The sequence below is a fragment of the Schistocerca serialis genome, chromosome 2 (genome assembly GCF_023864345.2).
Source record: "Schistocerca serialis cubense isolate TAMUIC-IGC-003099 chromosome 2, iqSchSeri2.2, whole genome shotgun sequence".
NCBI classification, from domain to species: domain Eukaryota; kingdom Metazoa; phylum Arthropoda; class Insecta; order Orthoptera; family Acrididae; genus Schistocerca; species Schistocerca serialis.
The window spans coordinates 668830076-668849665 of NC_064639.1; the positions used below are offsets into that span (position 1 = coordinate 668830076).

General features: G+C 37.9%; 1 protein-coding gene across 1 annotated transcript in view; it reads left to right on the forward strand.

The window, feature by feature from the left end:
* The first annotated feature begins 2643 nt into the window (after window positions 1-2643).
* Window positions 2644-19590, forward strand: part of LOC126457761 (activating signal cointegrator 1 complex subunit 1) — a 61784-nt gene continuing 44837 nt past the window's right edge. Inside the window, exon 1 of the mRNA XM_050094322.1 lies at window positions 2644-2824. Within this exon, the coding sequence (XP_049950279.1) occupies window positions 2692-2824 (133 nt within the window). The 5' untranslated portion in view covers window positions 2644-2691. The remainder of the gene's footprint in view (window positions 2825-19590) is intronic.

The following is a 19590-nucleotide window of genomic DNA, read 5'->3' on the forward strand; positions in this document are numbered from 1 at the left end:
CTGTGATTTGTCGCAGTTAAGAGTCGCAGTTAAGGAACCTAGGTCGTGTATCCCTCCGCCACTGCTATTTCTGCGATTTCTGCTACTTCCGCGATTTCTGCGACTTCTGCGATTTATGCGACTTCTGCGACTTCTGCTACTTCTGCGATTTCTGTGATTCCTGCGATTTCTGCGACTTACCACCGTACGAAAAAGTTACATCTGTCCACACAGAAAATTGCATCTCAACAAACCCGTCATTGGTAAGTATGTTTTACGTTTGTTCTTCCGTTGGCTTTAATTTTGTATTGAAGAAACAACTGTGAAAATGTTAATAGTGTAATTAATATGTAAGTAGCCATACAGTAGCGTAATAGTTCGTGTTTATAAAATGAATTCTAACATATTGTTATGTTCACAGGTACGCGAACTACATTTTAGTCACTCAGTAAAGTGATAACTCAAAATATCATTGTCAACAGATCTGGAGAAATTGCCACTGCGTCTTTAGACCGTTTTCGTCAGACGAGAGGTTAGTTTCTAAGTGTTTCGATGGACTTAATTACTTCAGTGAGATCGTTCTTGCAAATGTGAAATATACCCTATTGAATGGCTTTCATTAGAGCAAATTTTAGAAATCTACTCTGTCAATTATATTACTTGTAATTAGTGACAGCAAAAATTGTTTAATAATCCTTGTGATTTTGCAGACACAGTTCTGACTCTGATTACTGGTTGCTGTACGTATCTGTCCACATCAAGGCTGTTGAGAGAGACTCGTGAAGATTCAAGACAGCTCTTAGAAGATTTTGCAGCTTAAAAGTGACATAATTGTGAAATAAGTGTGCAGATGAGTGATTTTTGTTTTTTATTGTGTTATTTTATTTGTGTTTTATTGAAGTTGTTGTGCGATTTTAAAGGAATAATAAATGTTAAATACAGTGAGTGAATAATGAAAATCTCATTTTCCACATGTTTAAGCCGTCCTATACCCGTAATTTTCCGCCACTTATTTACTGGTAAACACTAGTTGGAGAGTGACATGCTCCCCCCGCCCCCCCCCCCCCCCCTCCTCCCCGGCTCCCCGATCTTGGTGTGACACTGACCTGTAACATATCGCAAAGTCTACAATATGCATTTTGAGGCTGTTGATATGAAAGTGGGAAGTACAGATCTTCAATTTAAATCATGAATAGCTTAAGTGCATTACTTGAAAGTAACACAGGAAAAGCTTACTTATGTAGGTGGTAGTAGTGTCGGCAAAAAGTTCTTGTGTGTGAAGTTGCCATGTGGAACACCAGGTGTAAAACTTTTATCCTGAGTCTCGAACTGTGTCGGAACAAAAGTGAGGCATTCATATGACCCAATAATACTGTTTTCATTTCACTACACTTATACAGATGTCTGAGTTCCTCTGTGTTAACATTGCAAAGTCCTGTAGGCATGTGGAGTATTACACTGTCATATTGGAAGCAGAATCAAACACATTTGTTACGTTACTCGATATTTTCGGGAGAAAAAGGCAATGTTGCTTCTTATTAATATAATACTTCCAGAGTCACAGCTGTGTTTGACCAACCATAACTGATGCTGAATGTGCATGTCGTCATATAATGTGAAGGGCTTATTTCAATAGTGGTACAAGTCCATTACCTCCACTTTTCTGTCTATAATGCTTCTGAAATTAATGATCCAAACAAACATAAATAAAGGTTCATCTCTAGCAAGAAGCCATATGCTTGAATATTTCTGGTATCTCAACTGCAGATTTTTCAGCGCTCATTTAACTTTACGACTCTGTATCTCAAAATGAACAAAAATGGACTTGTACCACTATTGAAATAAGCCGTTCATATGCACACACAGCACATCGATCTCGCGAGGCACAAGGCTCTCATAACGAAGTACGTACGTCGGTCAACAGATGACACTAGGAAAAGTATGTTAACTGCGCTTTTTAGTTGCTACTTGCGACTCTTAGTTGCGATTTGTCACAGAAATCGCAGTTTGACTCGGTAGCGAATAGCGTAGTATGAGCTTTGCTCAACAGATGGCAGTGCTAACTGCGCTTTTTAGTTGCTACTTGCGACTCTTAGTTGCGACTTGTCACGGAAATCGCAGTTGGACTCCATAGTGTATCGCAGAGATTACGAACTTTGACCCATAGATGGCACTGTTAACCGCGCTTTCTAGTTGCTACTTGCAACTCTTAGTTGCGACTTGTCACGGAAATCGCAGTTAGACTCGATACCGTATCGCAGAGATGGACGTAGTACGAACTGCCGCCAACAGATGGCACTGTTAACTGCGCTTTTTAGTTGCTACTTGCGACTCTTAGTTGCGACTTGTCACGGAAATCGCAGTTGGACTCCATAGCGTACCGCAGAGATGGACGTAGTACGAACTTTGGCCAACAGATGCCACTGTTAACCGCGCTTTTTAGTTGCTACTTGCGACTCTTAGTTGCGACTTGTCACTGAAATCGCAGAAAGCAGTGTTAAATTCGACCAATAGATGGCTCACGTCTTTGAATGTGAAATACTACTTGCGATTGCTAACTGTGACTGAAATCGCAGTTAGATTCTGTAAAGTTGCTACTGTGATATCTGTGACTTCTCAGTCACTGTGATTTCTAACAGATACGCGATTTCCTGCCCACCACTAGTGTCAACACAGACTGCACAAGCGAGGTGAATGAAAACATAAACAAGAATGGATGTTCTCAGACCGGAGCTCACGTGGGTGGATGGAAAATGCTATCGTGTGAATTTCGTTGATCCATCAGTAACAAGGGGTGGAGGGGACGATTTTGAGACGTATGGTGCGGACAGTTACAGATATGAAGGTACCATGTAGGAATGTAAACTTCGTATTACTTTAACGTGTACTTTGCATTTCGTACAGTTTCGCTAAATCTTGATGATATAATGGTTTTAGGTGATGTAACGTATTTTTAATCGTCACGATGCATGTTGACATCACGTTTGCAATGATATATTATGTGGTTTGTGTATCTGCATACTGTAGTTACAGTCTAGCATAGAGTGTGCTGTACTGTGTGTATGTTTCAGTGGGTATTAAATTTGTGAAAGTTCTGGTTATATGTATCTACTAATTACTTGTCCATAGCGTAAAGTATTATCTTCAAGAACAGATGCAATGATATAGCTCAAAGTATCCTAATGCAGACAAAAATTAGGTACTCCAGGAAACATCATGCCCAATACCATGTGACATTGACTGATGCCTCGTTAATAGCTTCAGCGTATACATAAGTTTCTTGACATATGCCCCATCTAGCTGAGATCACTAATTTGATTATTCAACCCAAAAAGCTAGCCTACTTAATCGTGTGAATGTTGTTTACTGGGTTTCATCTGCTGTTCCAAGTAATCCTGGACATTTTCTGCAAGATGAAGATTGGATGATACAACAGGCTAGGTGAGATTCTTTGTAGTAGTTTACTGTTTGTCAAGCCAACTAGGTGTATATGCAATACTGTGGACATGGCAGTTGTCGTTATGAAAGATGGGGAGTGTCCACAGCATATTCATTCTGAAGATGTAAAAAAAGGGATAACACTTGATCACTGAGAATCTTGAAATAAACATCCTGGTTCATGTTCTTGGTAACCTGAATGAGTGGGCTGAGGTTATGAGATAGATCTGACAGCTATTCCTTTTGGGATTGATCACTGTTCTTATGGTGTGTTACATGACTGTGGGAGGTACATCATTCTTTGTTGGTACAATTTTTAGCCATGTTGATGCATTAATAATTTGGTCAACTTTAGTCACTTTATGCCCATGGACACATCCAGACACAATAGTTCCATTCTATCATTTCACTTGGATCCACCTTACTGTGGTGATTCCATACAATCATTCAGCAGATACACACCGTTTCACTGCTATGATGTACGTCAGGTTTCAAGGGTCATGTGACCATCTGTTACCGATTTTACACCGTAGGTTGTGTAGCACTCCATTGTGACTAATATGCTCTCCTGGAGGTTGACTAATCTTTTGTCTGTGAGTGTATATGAACACCTGAATATAGGTGTCTGTAAAGAAAGTGAGCAGTTTGCTGGAAGTTAGTAAATTTCTGTAAAACATACAAGAATAGCACCCACTACCTCCTCAGCATTTGATTTCCTTTCGTTAGTAACAGAATGCACATTAACCAATACCTTAGAAATGGTTTAGTGGATCATAACTGCATGATTAGACATTGTTATGTCCAATACAGTAACTAAGCACAGATGTAACAACATATGTAGGCCCCTACAAAAGATCGATAGGCAATGTGTGTAGCAACTCTCACATAACTACATAATGAAATTGATTGAGGTGTGTTCATTATGGCAGAAGTGTTGACATCAACATCAAGTAGTTTGAGTATTTTACAGTAATGTTATGATATGACTTCATAATCAGTTTCAGATGACATTTCTTCACAAAAGTTGAGCTAAACTGAAATTTGTCTTGCCATCTATATTTTATTGTAATGTGGGTTTGGTAGCAGATTTGATTTCTAGCACAGCCCAAGACTTGAGCTTCTGCAGAAGTTTTTCCAGAAGGGTGCAAGAGTCAAAAATTTACATTTTTTTGTATAAATGGTGCAGTGAGTTTAAAAATGCATCATTCCCCAAGAACTAAAGTTAAACATAAGTACACAAAACTTGTTATATCTCAAAGACAGATATAACAACAAAAATAATCAAATACTGACAATATAATGTAAATGGATAGATAAATTGTCTACTCACCAATCAGCGACAGGGGAATACACACAAAAGGGTGTAATTTGTTCTAGCTTTTGGAACCAGTGACTCCTTCTTCTGGCAGAAGAGTTGAAGGGAAGGAAAAGGACAGGAGTGGTTTAGGGAAAGGGGTACAACTCGGAAAAGCCCCACGAACACCGAGTCAGGGGAGACTTACCAGATGGGATGAGAAGGAAAGACTGATTGTTGGGAACTACACTGGACAAAATTTGAAAACCTGAGAGCTTAAAGGTGGAAGACAGGGTAATATGCAAGAAAGAGATTGCAACTAAAACATCGTGCACAAGTTAATAAGAGTGAAAAGCTAAGTGTATTGCGTGTAACAGAGGTGGGAGAGGGGGATGGCGAAAAATAGACAGGTCAGAAAATGAAAGGTGCAGTAAACTAAAATGGAGTGAAGAAAGGAGCAGTTACTGTTAAGAAATGCGGAGACAGAAGAAATTAACGTAAATTGAGGCCACGTGGGTGGTGAGAACCAAGGACATGTTGTAATGCTAGTTCCCACCTGCGGGTTTCTGAGAAACTGGTATCTGGGGGAAGACTCCAGATGTGCGTGTTACCTATATGCCTCACCTGCCAGTTTCCAATCCATCAGACTTCTCTCCTTCTTCGAAACCCTGTAGTTATCTCTCCGTCATGTTTCCTTGGGTGGTATCATCTGCCGACCCAACTTCAGACTGCAGCAACATGTCAGACTTCACCTCAAAGAACTATCCCGCCTTCTCCTAAGCTACTGCAACAGTGGTTTTCCCTTCCTGTCCCTCGGCAGCTCCCCTAACAGCCACACCATCAACCACCATTCCTGTTCTACAAAGAAAGCTTGGCCATCCTACAGGCTTCACCTCTGCCTCCCAGACCAGTAATAACTCGTAATCGGAAGAACCGTCACAACAGTACAATGTTCTCAACCTCTCACCCAAAGCACTGCCCCCCCTCCTCCCTCCCCGCCCCTGAATTATCTGTATTATCCAAGAGTCTCACTTTCAGCGCTAAACCAGCTCCTTTGGGCATACTTTCCTTTACACATAATGTCAACTGGAAATATCACTTTGCAGCCCAATCCCAAAATCTTTCCAACAGCAAACCTGACATTGCACACTGCCTTGAATATTTCTGACAATGATCCCAACTTGACCCACCACCACTACCTCAGAATCATCCCATACAAGCCTTCCAAGAATTCCTCGCATCGAGCATCGCTTCACAACCTCTCCTCAGGCTTTCCTCAGGTCGCTACAACATGACCCTAACCTGCCCTTTGCAGAGTTCCATGCTCTGCATTCCCTAAAAACTGATGAATCCATCACTATCCTCCTAGCAGGAAAAGGATTTACTACTGTGGTACTTGACTGACAGGAGTGTGTTGGTGAAGGTCTACACCAGCTGTCCGACGTCTCTGCAAACAGCATCTGCCATCAAGATCCCATCCCTGAAATTCAAACTGACCTGGAGTTCCTCCTAAGAAGCTCAGGACCCTCACAAGGACTTATGTGTCAATTCGTAGAACTTTTTACCCCACCCAAACCACACACTCCCACATTTTACTTTCTTCCTACGATCCACAAAACCCAGTCATCCTAGCCGTCCTATAGTTGCTAGCTTCAAAGCACCTACCAAACCCATATCTGCCTTAGTTGATCAACATCCACAATGCACAGTACAAAGACTTCCCTCATATATTAAAGATACCACCTAGTTCCCAGATCGTCTGAAATTCATACCCGTCCCACTCCCATCACTCACGTTGCTTGTCACTATATATGCCATCTCCCTCTATACCAGCATCCCCCATATACATTTTCTGTCTGCTGATGAACATTTCCTCAGTCAGCACCCACCTGATTTCAAACCTACGACATCTTTCTTGCTCACCTTAATCAGCTTTGTGGTTACCAACAATTACTTCACCTGTGAGGGGCAAACACACTAACAGTTCGTGGTTATGGCCATGGGATCCAGGATGGGTCCTTTGTATGCTAACCTTTTCAAAGGTTGCACTAGGGGGCTTTCCTGGGATCCATAAACCTTCAGTCTCTGGTTTGGTTTAGGTACACTGATGACATCTTTGTCTTATGGACAGGTGGTGAGGCTGACTTGTTAAAATTCCTGGAATCTCTAAATACCTTCTCTCAATTAAATTTCACATGATCCTATTCTGAATCCCGTTCCACTTTTTGGATGTTGATCTCATCCTCAGCGAAGGCCAGCCCCACAATTCTGTCCACATCAAACCTACTGACAACTAACAGTACTTACATTTTGACAGTTGCCATACTTTCCATGTCAAACGTTCCCTCCCGTACAGCCTTGAAATTCGAGTCAAACATATTTATTCATTTGCAGCTCTTTACAGCAATACACCACCACTCTCACTTGAAAAGCTTCTATCATGAAAAAGCTACTATTAATTTATATTGTTATAAATTATAATTGGGTGTATTCATCCTCAGTGTCTTGATCCGCTGCTGCAAGTTGTCCCGTAGTACATGTTGTCAACTGTACTTGACTGTTAAGTCAAAATAAACAATACTTAACAATTTTTTTGTTTCAGACAACTTTATTTTAACTCAAACAAGACGTACATGTTACGTGCACAAACTCATCTCGTACAATGACCACCTCTGCTAACATGGCTGCCCCTATGTATATGATTCCAAACAATCCTCATCCTTGGTATTCTTAAAAAAGGGCTTTTTGACAAAATTACAATTAAAGCTCCCATTTTAAAACCAATGACACATTTCAACAATTACAATAGCTCTTATAGAGTAAGTACAAAATTGAATTTTCAAGTATATAATAACTTAACTGTGTATAAATGCTCAGATATGTGGTGTTAACAATCTTCTTACTATTTTTATTAATTAAAAAAGGTTCATGGTTTGGGGAATGTTCCTATCATTTACAGGATATTATACAATTATAATATAGTAACTGGTTTCTTTGTATCCATTCCACAAGTATATGTTTACCTACACCCCTATGTCAGAAATTACTGTTTATGGACAAAAAATACATGTTTTTTTAAATTGGTTTCAATGGGCTTTTACGATTCAACACCCCCAGAAGGGTTCGTGCAACAAAAAGTTGTACAAAACTTTTTCTGGCAGATCGATGAAACAGTGCTCACTTTGCAATCAATTGGAAGAACAAGCAATTTACATAAGATATGAGATCAGATTTCTGCTTAATCTGCAGAGTGAAGTGTACACATACATCATAATGAAATTTGACCTACATTCTCAACCAAATATATAAAATCATCATAAATTATTTTGTATCAGATTCAACTAGATTAGACAAAATATTAATTAATAGCACAAAGAAAGAACAAGTTAATTTGCAGAATTTGTCTGTAGCTTGTATTTCAGCATGAATGCGAGGTAAATCTATTTCAATCAGGGAAATTATCCAATGGAATTTAGCTAAATTGGCCTTGTTTCTGAATAATCATGTCTGTCATTAGAGCCTCCAGGTTCTCCTGAGTGCAATGGAGACACTGGTGTTTATAACTCTTTCTCAATATTGCCGATGCACTGTGGAACAAGCAGTAGTATCGGATACTACAATACTCAAAATCCATATTAAATTGTACTTGCAACCTCCTAATTTAGGCAGGTGCACCAAGTTCTTCTTATTAATGCACAGCATTAGACCATAGTATACCAAAGTGTTCAGTCTCCTCTGTGTGCAATGAGGAGCACTGAACTGAAGCTCAAAAAAATAAATAAATAAGAATGAAATACTGGAATGTGGCTCATATTTCACTCTGTATAACCATCGTATTTCGTGTAATTGATTGTTTTGAATAGAATAGTTCAATTTAGCAAAATTCCAAATGTTCATACTTTAACTTTCCTGTCTTAAATCTCATTTTGCAATTTAACTTGTTCTTTGATAATGTATCACTAAAATTTATACTAGTACAAAATTCTCAAGTGCCACTGCACTAATCGCTGCACTTTACACTAACATTAACACATAATACGGAACAATCTCACCTCCACACACTGCCATCTGGGCCAACCAAATACAATTCTCCACAGAGTCCACCTGGACCATCTGCACAAATATCGACCAAGTCACAGTACACAGACTGTTTCAGAGCTCCCTGGTTCATCAAATACATTATTGTAATTTCTTGAAGTATAGTTCCTTAGCAGTTAACATAATTCACCCTACATGCACAGAATGAAATGTCTGACCAATGACCAATCTCTCCATATTTCATTTCTCAAGACACTTCCAATGCTTCCTTCCCACCTTTACAATCATTCAAACATTGATTAATATATTACCTCAGGAATGTTAGTGAAACACAGTTGTTGCTTTTCCTTTACAATAACTACTAACATATAACAGAATGAAACACAAGAGTACAGTTATATATCACTAAATGTTCACCATTTTAGGTGTCAATAAACAATAATTGAATCACAAGTAAGCGGTACATCATGACAGAAACATGGTTTTAAATCATCCATCTCAAAACAAAATTAGCAAAAGTGTATCATCAATTATATCAAAGATTATCTATACATGTGACATTTTTGGAACTTAGTATATTTAATTCTGCAGAAATGCTGGCTTGTTTCCCAGATCCTCCTATACAATAGGCTTTAGTCAATAACAACAAGAGCTGACACAGTAAATGAGAAGGGTCTCAGCAATAGAGACATATGCATGTAGACAGAGGGAAGGATAGCTTGGTACTCTGATGACAAGTAAGAAATGAAATAGAAGATTCGGAGTGTTGGAGTTGAAGAAGAGAGGATGACAGACTCCAGAGACAGGAAACCCCCCTACCCAGGACCCCCACTGTTCCAGTACTACATTGTGACGTGGGAGGGAGAAGTGTGTTCAGCATTCCCTACAGAACGGACTTGTCACAGCTTCACCTTCCCAGTCCCCGAAAATTAACCCCAACACTCCCTATTGACTGATCAACGAAGGGTAAACAATTAGCACTCTGCAAGACACAGTAATTGACATCTTTAACTCTGTGTTGGTTAATTCAAGTAACAAATGCTAGATACAACCAGCTGACTTACAATCATTTCCTCTAATATCTGGTTTAGATCAAACATAATTGATTACATATACATGAAACTATAGAAACCTGTGCCATAACTGATGCATAAACATGGAAAAACTAAAGCGAGATACAGAAATACTCAGTTCCTCTGATATCTGTTGCAGCTCAAACATAATTAGTACGTAAACATGAAAATATAGAAATAAGGTACAGAAATATCACATCAAATCACAACAAGTTTCAGATCCATTAATAAACAGAGTGGAATGACTCTTTGGGGTGATCATCCAAGTGCAAAAAATGTTGTTTACTTAGAGTTTGTGTACGTCACATCCATTCTTATCTTGATACTACAGTAACGATTTAAATAGCTTTGGGCTTACATCACCCACATTTACCCAGGGTATCCCAATGTCCCTGTAATTCTGTTCACTTACTAAGGCCATATGTTCTGAGTTAAGAGCTTACATAGACAACTTTAAAAGGACAAAAAAAGGAAAAAGGAAACTTATCCTTCATCAAATACTCAAATAAATTCATGTATACTCAAAATTTAATGTGCTTAGCTATCTTTTCTAACAAGTAGGCATACCATAAAATCTAAGACTAATCACAGGAATAAAACAAGTTCGCCTCTATACAAATATGAAATGTTAAAAAGAACATTAATCCAGTTCCCATTTCATGGTGGACAAGAAACATTAATAGATAGCCTTTCAGACATCAATTTTCATGGTAAAATTATGTCAGATATAATGACTGTAACACCTGAGGGACCAAAAGACCTTACTTCTGTAGAAGTCAAACTCAGACTTTAGAGCGACTGAACCAACATGAACATTTCAGGTCAGGAAACCACAAGGGTGGATAGAGGGATTTGCCCACAATAACTGTCAAAGGCATCATGTTTTCTTAGCTTAGATGTTGTCATTCCAAATTTTCAGCATCTTCCTGTAGAGACTGTAAGCCAACATGGCCACATGCAACCGTAGAATCAGATTTACATTGGTACATTAAGTACCAGCAGGTTACTTCCAGAACCTATACTGCTCAACAACCATTTGACAGTCTTCTCGTAGATCGTCCCCACATTAGACATGATGCAGCAACATCAGATCAGACAGCAAAGAAAATTGGGCATAGGTAAGGATAAGTTCCAACATAGGTTAATACGAAGGGTGAAGTATCACAGGTTACATTTGAACGTGTCAAAAGTTAGGACTCAAATTGGTTAGTTCAGCCATTCTAAAGGTATGATTTATACATTTCATTATCAGGTAAGGAATAATGAATAATCTAGTCTCCATTTGAAAGACAACAGCTTTACCATGAATACAAATCCTGATGACATAGCTTTGCCTTTGCTACTCATTACATAGGAATTGTTTATGGCCATCAGAATTCAAGTGATGTAATATCATAAAATTTAACTGGTTTTCATTAAGTACATCACATTAGATATAAACCTAAGTCCCTGAAGTATTTAAGTTAGAGAAAATATATACAAGTTTCTAGATTGGTGTCATACAAGAATATAACCATTTAAAATCCTATAATCTATTAATATATTAAGATTGACAATTTTCAGTTTCAGACTACAGGCCAACCTAATGGGTGTATATTCAATTCAAACCCTGCATCTCATGAGATATATAGCTGAGCAGTTTCCCAATTTGAGCAGATATTATGACAAAAGTAATATACACAACACCTTATATCTATATCAAACAGATACCAGACATGTAGCAAACATCATCCCTATCTTATTGTACTAAAAGGTAAAAGAATTATTAAACAAGACTACCAATGGCTGACCATAATACCCATTGAGGCAGTAGAAATAGTATTAAAAGAAAAACTGTATGAATCTCAAAACCTAGGAACCAGAAACGCTTCTGTCCCAGTAACTATTTCCAACATAAATTTTCATTTTCTTCATGCTCCACAGACGGAGCCATTCAACTAATATAAACATAATAAATTTCTTCCTGAGAAATGTTCCTTTGCTATGTACACAGTAGTTCCAATGAATAATATAGACAAGATCATGGCACAGAATATTTTCGTATCTGACAGTGATTCAATATCGTATCCAGTGACTTTCACGTAATTGGTATAGTAACCGGACAAACTAGCTTGCCTATTCAGTCTTAATGTTTAAATCAGAACACATATAGGAGACTATATACAGGCTAACCTAATTGTAATCACATCCAAGATGTAAAGTGACAGAATTTCACTATAACTGCACAGACATCATAAGTAAACTTCAGACCAACTCTCCTCAAAAATCGTACATGTGTTGCATTATTACATTTTCTGACCAACTGTATTCATTTAAACAACATTCTCTCTCTATTAACTAATCACTGACTAACTAACTATTGGAGGACATGGATAGTGGAAGGAGGGTCAGTTTGGACTGAAAAGTAAGAGAGGATGTGACTTGAAAAAAGAAAGAGTCACACTAGCTCAGAGCATTGGGTTCGCCACCCCCAAATTGCAAAAAAAAAAAAAAAAAAAAAAAAAAAAAAAAAAAAAAAAAAAAAAAAAAAAAAAAAAAAAAGAAGCTTGCGACCTTCTGAGGAATTTCGTCAGGATGTTTTGAGGTAGTCATCATTTGAAATAGCATCTGTTCTTACTGTCCTCATAAAATTGTTATGCCTGTCACTACATGTTTCATCAGAAGTCATAGCCTTGAAAAAATAAATATGGAGATTGTGTTTATGTCTTGCCTTCTTCTTTGAAAATGGAACTGTACACGGTTACAGTGTAATGGAGTCATGGTATGTATGTTTGGGTTTGCTTTGGTAGCTATACTCATTATTCAGGGTACATCTGTCAGACATTTAATATCCGTACAACACAAACAACCAGTCAAATCCTATCATGATTGCTTTCATTTCCTACAATAACTGGACTGCAAAATGCACCATATACTAAATTACTCTGTTCATATTTTACTGGTACACAGTAGCAAATTACTACATGATGAATCTTAATAAGAAAAATGGATATCATTTTGAAAATACTGGTTACTAAAAAAAATTGAGATTGGTGTCGTTTTGTTCTCCACACTGTAAGTTAAGTGCCTGGTCAAGATATAGTCTCGTACCTTACATGTTGCGCACTGTATACTCCAGGATAGTAGAAGGATCCTAACTGCTCTTACTAACTACATAGGGTAGTAGAAGAGAAGTGATTCCAGAAAATATATATGGAGTCACTGGCTGGGGCAAGGCACCATATGCCATATGGTGTATATGTAAGTACTACAGACCCCCTACCCGTTAAATTTCACTGCAACAGTACTGAAAAGTTTCTGAGAGGATTTTCATCCCCAGACTTTGCCTTGACTATGTAGTGCACATAATGTAATCTCATCTCCTCAAATCACTTTTTTAATTCGTAATTCATGATGGATATAAGAATTTAAAAAAAAGTTCAAATATTCAGTGATGACAGAGATTAGAATAAATTTCTTTCTATTAATTACTTCACTTTCACAGGGTTAAAGTACTTACCTTAGGGTTTGCTAAAGTATACAGTATGATCTTGACAGTGCATTGTAAGACGCATTTCAAATAAATTCCTGATGGTTTGTCAAATATCGAAGAACTATACAAGTCTGTATGCATTTGGATGTGGGTTTTCAACAGCTTCAAATGGTCCTACATAAATATTAAACAACCTCCAATCTGTGCCAGGTAAAAGCATACGCAAATGTCCAGATATTCACTTTTCAACCCCCACTCTATGAATAGACAAAAATATAGGCAAATATGCAGATGTTTACACACAAAAAAATAAATGTAAACTACAAACAAATATTTTACTGTATCTTCAAATGTGTTAAGTTAACCGATTTTTCACTTCTCACTGTTTGAATTTACAGAAAGCAGTGGACATTAATTGCACTTCTTATGAGTTATAATTTTCTTTCAATTAGTATTTTCATTACTACTGGATCAAAATATTCATAGCATAGCATGACACGGTATACAACACGAATTTGTCTGTGTGACATAGAGTATAAATTCTTCAGCACAAGTTTAATATTTGCTGGTTGTTCATTTGGTTTTGTAGTACTTTCACTAACTGGGTAATTACTTTTGCAAATGTCCCTCAAAGTCCGCAGCTCGTGGTCGTGCGGTAGCGTTCTCGCTTCCCGCCCGCGGGGTCAGGGATTTTCTCTGCCTCGTGATGACTGGGTGTTGTGTGATGTCCTTAGGTTAGTTAGGCTTAAGTAGTTCTAAGTTCTAGGGGACTGATGACCATAGATGGTAAGTCCCATAGTGCTCAGAGCCATTTGAACCATTTGAATTTGTCCCTCAAATCTGTCTGCAAGCTACTAATTTCAGCACATACACTCCCTTCCTCCACTACTTATTCACATTTACTGATTGAATTACTATTCGGTACCTGTTCCAAATTTTCAAAACAACTTTCTTTCCCTAAATACACATTTTGACAAATTTAATTTATGATTTTAAACTTTTGGTCACTAAGCTTACATCTGTTACTATAGTCACTACATTCAGACACAGTATCACAAACATCTACTGGCAAAATTAAACTATCATCTACTTTTCTACTTATTTCAAAATCATCATCCAAGCTTACATCAGAGTTTCCAGAATCATTCAGCATACGATCATCAACCTTAACTTCTGCATATACCATTCCATCCAATTCTGTGAGCAATATAGTATCATCAACATCATCATAAACACTATCATCACACTTAATGTTATTCTCAACACCAAATTCATTTCCATCTTCACACACTTCTTCACATACACCAACAACTTCAACACTGTGATCATTCTGTTCTACCACAACATATTTTTCCTGTTTATTGCTTACTGAAATTTTATCTGGAATAACACTGTCGCCCTCACTTTCATTTCTAAGTACATGATCATCAGCTTCCATACATACAACACCAATATCAGTTCTTTCACTCATTTCACGATCACTCAACATTTTCACCAAACCATACTCATCAGATCTGTTCTCATCACTATCAGTAACTACTACTACATTACTACTATCAAAGAAATTTGTCAAAATGTTTTCCTGTATTTTAAATTCAGATTATCTTTCCCTACTTTGTTTTCGGATAGAAAAAAAATTCCCTATCAAAATTTATTCTTTTCACTTCAGGTTGTCTTTTGGATGCATAGTTTTGGTAAGTCCTGTTTGTTCTACCCTTTCCCGTTCTGAAATCACCACAATGTGCCTGATTATAATTACCATTTCTATTTGCCTCACTCCGCCAGGCTCAGAAAGAGGCAGGACTTAGTTTCTCAGAACATTCCTTCTGTTATCAAAATTGTTACCATTATTTCCTTGACCTTGTCCCCACTGCGTACTGGATATTAAAAATCTGTAATTGTAGAAGAACAACAGAGTGATGGTGAGAATCTTGTTGGATAGCAAGAAAAACGTGCCATACAAATACTTGTCAAAATTGGAAATATGTGGATTAAACTTTAATAAAGTCCTACCCAGTTGACAAGGAAGTGACAGCACTGTTCTGTAAATGTTTGTGACCATCCTAATTTCCCATGAACAGTGCAACAACTGAAAAACTCCATGGTATATCCATGTGATTTCTAAAGTAACATTTTCCTGTCTCACTCACCAATATTAAATCTGCAGTCAGTGATTGCCAGAAATGTGGGAGAATTCTCTAATGAATTAAAAAAGACTGTACCCAGATTGCAGGAGGGGTCCACACGTGTTGAATGGACACCTATGACCCTAGGTCTAGTTTAGATGAGTATATAACAATTTGTTTTTGAGTTAGTGGAAAGAAAATGTTAGGTTTGGTGACATAAAAATGTGTAGTGTAACTTGAGGTGTGGGTTAGCTTGAGATGTGACAATTTGGTTTGAGATAGTGAAGCGAATTAATGCAGCATCTTGCAAAAAAACTATAATTTTTGCTATGGAGGGCATTTTTTTCAATGAGTGAGCTACATCCACAATTTTGGTGATGTTATTGGTCAAAGATGTTGAGTGGAACATCAGTATTTCCACAACTGAAAAACAAGTGACAAGTAATCTGTGAGACATCTGGTAAGAAAGGCAAAGACCCACTCAGAATGTGCATTAAGAGCATTAAGTGTGCACTAAAAAGTGAAACATTCAGTTATCACTTAAAAAATACTTCTGGCAAACATTAATTAAGATCTGGTATTGCTCTGAAGATTGCTTCTTCTGTGTCCAGAGACTGCAAATAAAATCTGCTGTAATATAATGCAGAAACCAAATACTCTCTTATGTGGTATTGATGAGACTACCAATTACCTTGTAAAACAAATCTGCTAATCGTGTAATTTGTCCCTTGTCATATGTAATAAGTTGCTCTTACTGTCAGGCTACTTCCTCCAATCTTTCACAGCAACAAAAGTTGTTCCTATCTTTAAAAAAAGTTAAAAAGAGTGATGTTAAGAACTACAGGTCCAACTGAGTGATCTTCACTGTTTACCAGTGGCTATTTGACATCCGCTGTTGGACAAAGGACTCCTCTAGGCTTTCCCATTCATTGCGATCTTTATTTGCATGTACACATGTTAGTCCTGCATGTTTCTAATATCATCTGTCCAACTCTCATTTTCTTGTTATCCTGATGTCTTCATATCTTTTGGAATACAGCAAATAATTTCCTTGGTCTGTCTATTGTACCATCTGTTCCCCTGGCTACAGGTCCTGCCTGTCTCAGTTCAATTTTTATTACAGTCTTATTTATGCTTCCAGTTATCTATTTTATGATAGATTTGTTTATCTTTTCTCTTGTAGTAATTACGAAAATCCTTATCTCTATTGTTCACTGAACAATGATTGTTTTTGACTGGTTCTCACTTAAAAAGTTTGTGTCTCCCTGCTGTTGTTCAAAACTGTTGACAGTCACTGATAGCAAACTCCCATTTTTCAGAGACAGTGGGAACTTAGTTCTGAAAACTACTTAGTTTGCCAAACATGGTTCTTAAAATTCTGATTGGAAAGCTACAGTATTATGATATCCCACTTGCATGGGCAGGGTGTTACCTCCATAATAGAAGGCAGTGGGGTCACATTTACTTAGTGTCCTCACAAATAATGCTATATTTGGAATGAGAAATCTAAAATATGGAGTCCTAAAACGTTTGCTATTGGCTTGCACCTGTTCTTAATAGCCTTCAAGTAACCTTCAAGATCTGTTCAAGTGCAGCGTTGTTTGTTAATGACACTAACATACTACTCAAGGTCCCAAACTCAACCATGTCAGACAGAAGACTGATGATTGTTGAACAGGTGAATAGTGGTCTTTCACTAAGCATTCTAACCCTTAATCTCACAACGATTAAAATTAATAAATTATGAGACAGATTTGATGGGTCGTGCTTACCCTCAGAAGTGAAATGTGTAGTATTGTTGATAGACACATATAGGAATGAGTGTGGGGTTGTAGATGTAGGAACCTGCACCGCACATTCTAGGCAAGATCCTAGTGCCATTGCCTTCCTCCAACCTGCTGTGAAGTGTCGAGTGTGTATTTTTGTCATGTGAATGACTGTTATGAGCACTTGTACAATGTGATTTCTGGTTTGTTTTGTTATGGCTGAAGAGAAGTGACAGGGTGAAATTTGGTTCTGACACATAGCTTACTCCTCTTGAATAACACCAAGATCGCCAGTGAGCTTAATGTCACCATCCGACGGACAGTTTATCTCACCAGTGTCACATGCCTTCAGTTCATGAAGCACTGCAGAATTTGGATTTTAATTTAATTTTTAGTACAAACATAATGAAGTAGCTTGAACAGAGTGGTCTCCTCAATACCAGTCTGCATGTATTTCGGAAACATTGACGATGTGAAACCCAACTTGCACTTTTCTCACATGACATACTGAAAGCTTTGGATCAAGGCAACCAAGTAGATGCAGTAGTTCTTGATTTCAGGAAAGCATTTGACTTAGTACATCACCCATACTTATTGTCAAAAGTACAATCATGTGGGAAGCTATCAAGTGAAATTTGTGACTGGGTCAAGGACTTTTTAGCAGGGAGGACACAGCATGTCACCTTGGGTGGATAGTCATTGTCAGATGTAGAAGTAACTTCAGGTGTGACCCACGGAAGTGTGTTGGGACCTTTGCTGTTCATATTGTATATTAATGACCTTGCAGACAATATTAATAGTGAAACCAGGCATTTTGCAAATGATACAGTTATCTATAATGAATTATTATCTGAAAGAATTTGCATAAATATTCAGTCAGATCTTGATAAGATATCAAAGTGATGCAAAGATTGACAGAGTGCTTTAAATCTTCAAAAATGTGAAATTGTTTACTTTACAAAATGAAAAAAAACATAGTATCCTACGCATATAATATCAGTGAGTCACTGTTGGAATCGGGCGACTCTTACAAACACCTGGGTGTGGGTGTAACACGTTGTAGGGATGTTAAATGGAATGATCACATAGGTTCAGTCTTGGGTAAAGCAGGTGGTAGACCGATTTATTGGTAGAATACTGGGGAAGTGCAATCAATCTACAAAGGAGATTGCTTACAAATCACTCATTTGACAGATTCTACAATATTGCTCAAGTGTGTGTGACCCATACCAGATAGGACTAACAGGGGATACTGAAGGTATATGGAGAAGGACAGCATGAATGGTCATAGGTTTGTTTAATCTGTGGAAGAGTGTCACAGAGATACTGAAGGAACTGAACTGGAAGACTCTTGAAGATAGATGTGAATTATCCTGAGAAAGTCTATTAACAAAGTATAAAGAACCAGCTTTAAATGATTACTCTAAGAATATATTAAAACTCCCACATATCACTTACATAGGGATAATGAGATTAGAATAATTAATGCACTCACAGAGGCATTCAATCAATCATTCTTCCTGCACTCCATACGTGAATGGAACAGAAAGAAACCCCAGTAACTGATACTACAGGACATACCCTCTGTCACACACTTTGCGGTGGTTTGCAGAGTATAGCTGTAGATGGAGATATAATGCAAGACACTGATGCAGATACTGGTGATTAGGAACTTTTCACCACCACCACCTCTCTTCCCTTAGCCGACCAAATACTGACAGTGCATTCGTGCGTGCTTTAGCAGCCTCAGCTATGGATATGGGTTTTTACTCTTTCCTATTTCCCATTTGTTGATAAGAAACTAGCTAATTTGAAAGAATCATTATCTTCTGTTAATAATAATTGTAGCCTCCTGTGTAAGATGGTTGATGGCCTCTGTTTCTTAAATCCTTTTATAACTATTGTGTTACTATTATGTTTCCTGTTTACGAGTGAAAGGGACCACTCATCAAAAACAGAAGCGTTGAGTCATTGGCAGGGAAACGCAAAAAGAGAAAGGAAACTTGATAGCTTCCAGAGTAAACCCTGTGCGCGCGCGCGCACACACACACACACACACACACACACACACACACACACACACACACACAAAAGTGCTCATGCATGCAAGAACATGTGCTCGCCTGTACTCCTACGTAGTGGCAGCTGGACGAAGAGTTTGTGTGCAACGAGCACTATGTAAGGACACGCCAACATGTGCATGGTTACACATGTGTGTGTGTGTGTGTGTGTGTGTGTGTGTGTGTGTGTGTGTGTGTTTGTTTGTTTGTTTGTTTGTTTCCTTTCTTTCATTCATTTTTGTGTGTCCTGTCAACAACTCAACACTTCTGCTTTTTTGCTGAGTAGTCTCCTGTACTCTTAAGGTATTCACATTCTATCAGAACTATCCCACTACAAATTCCTT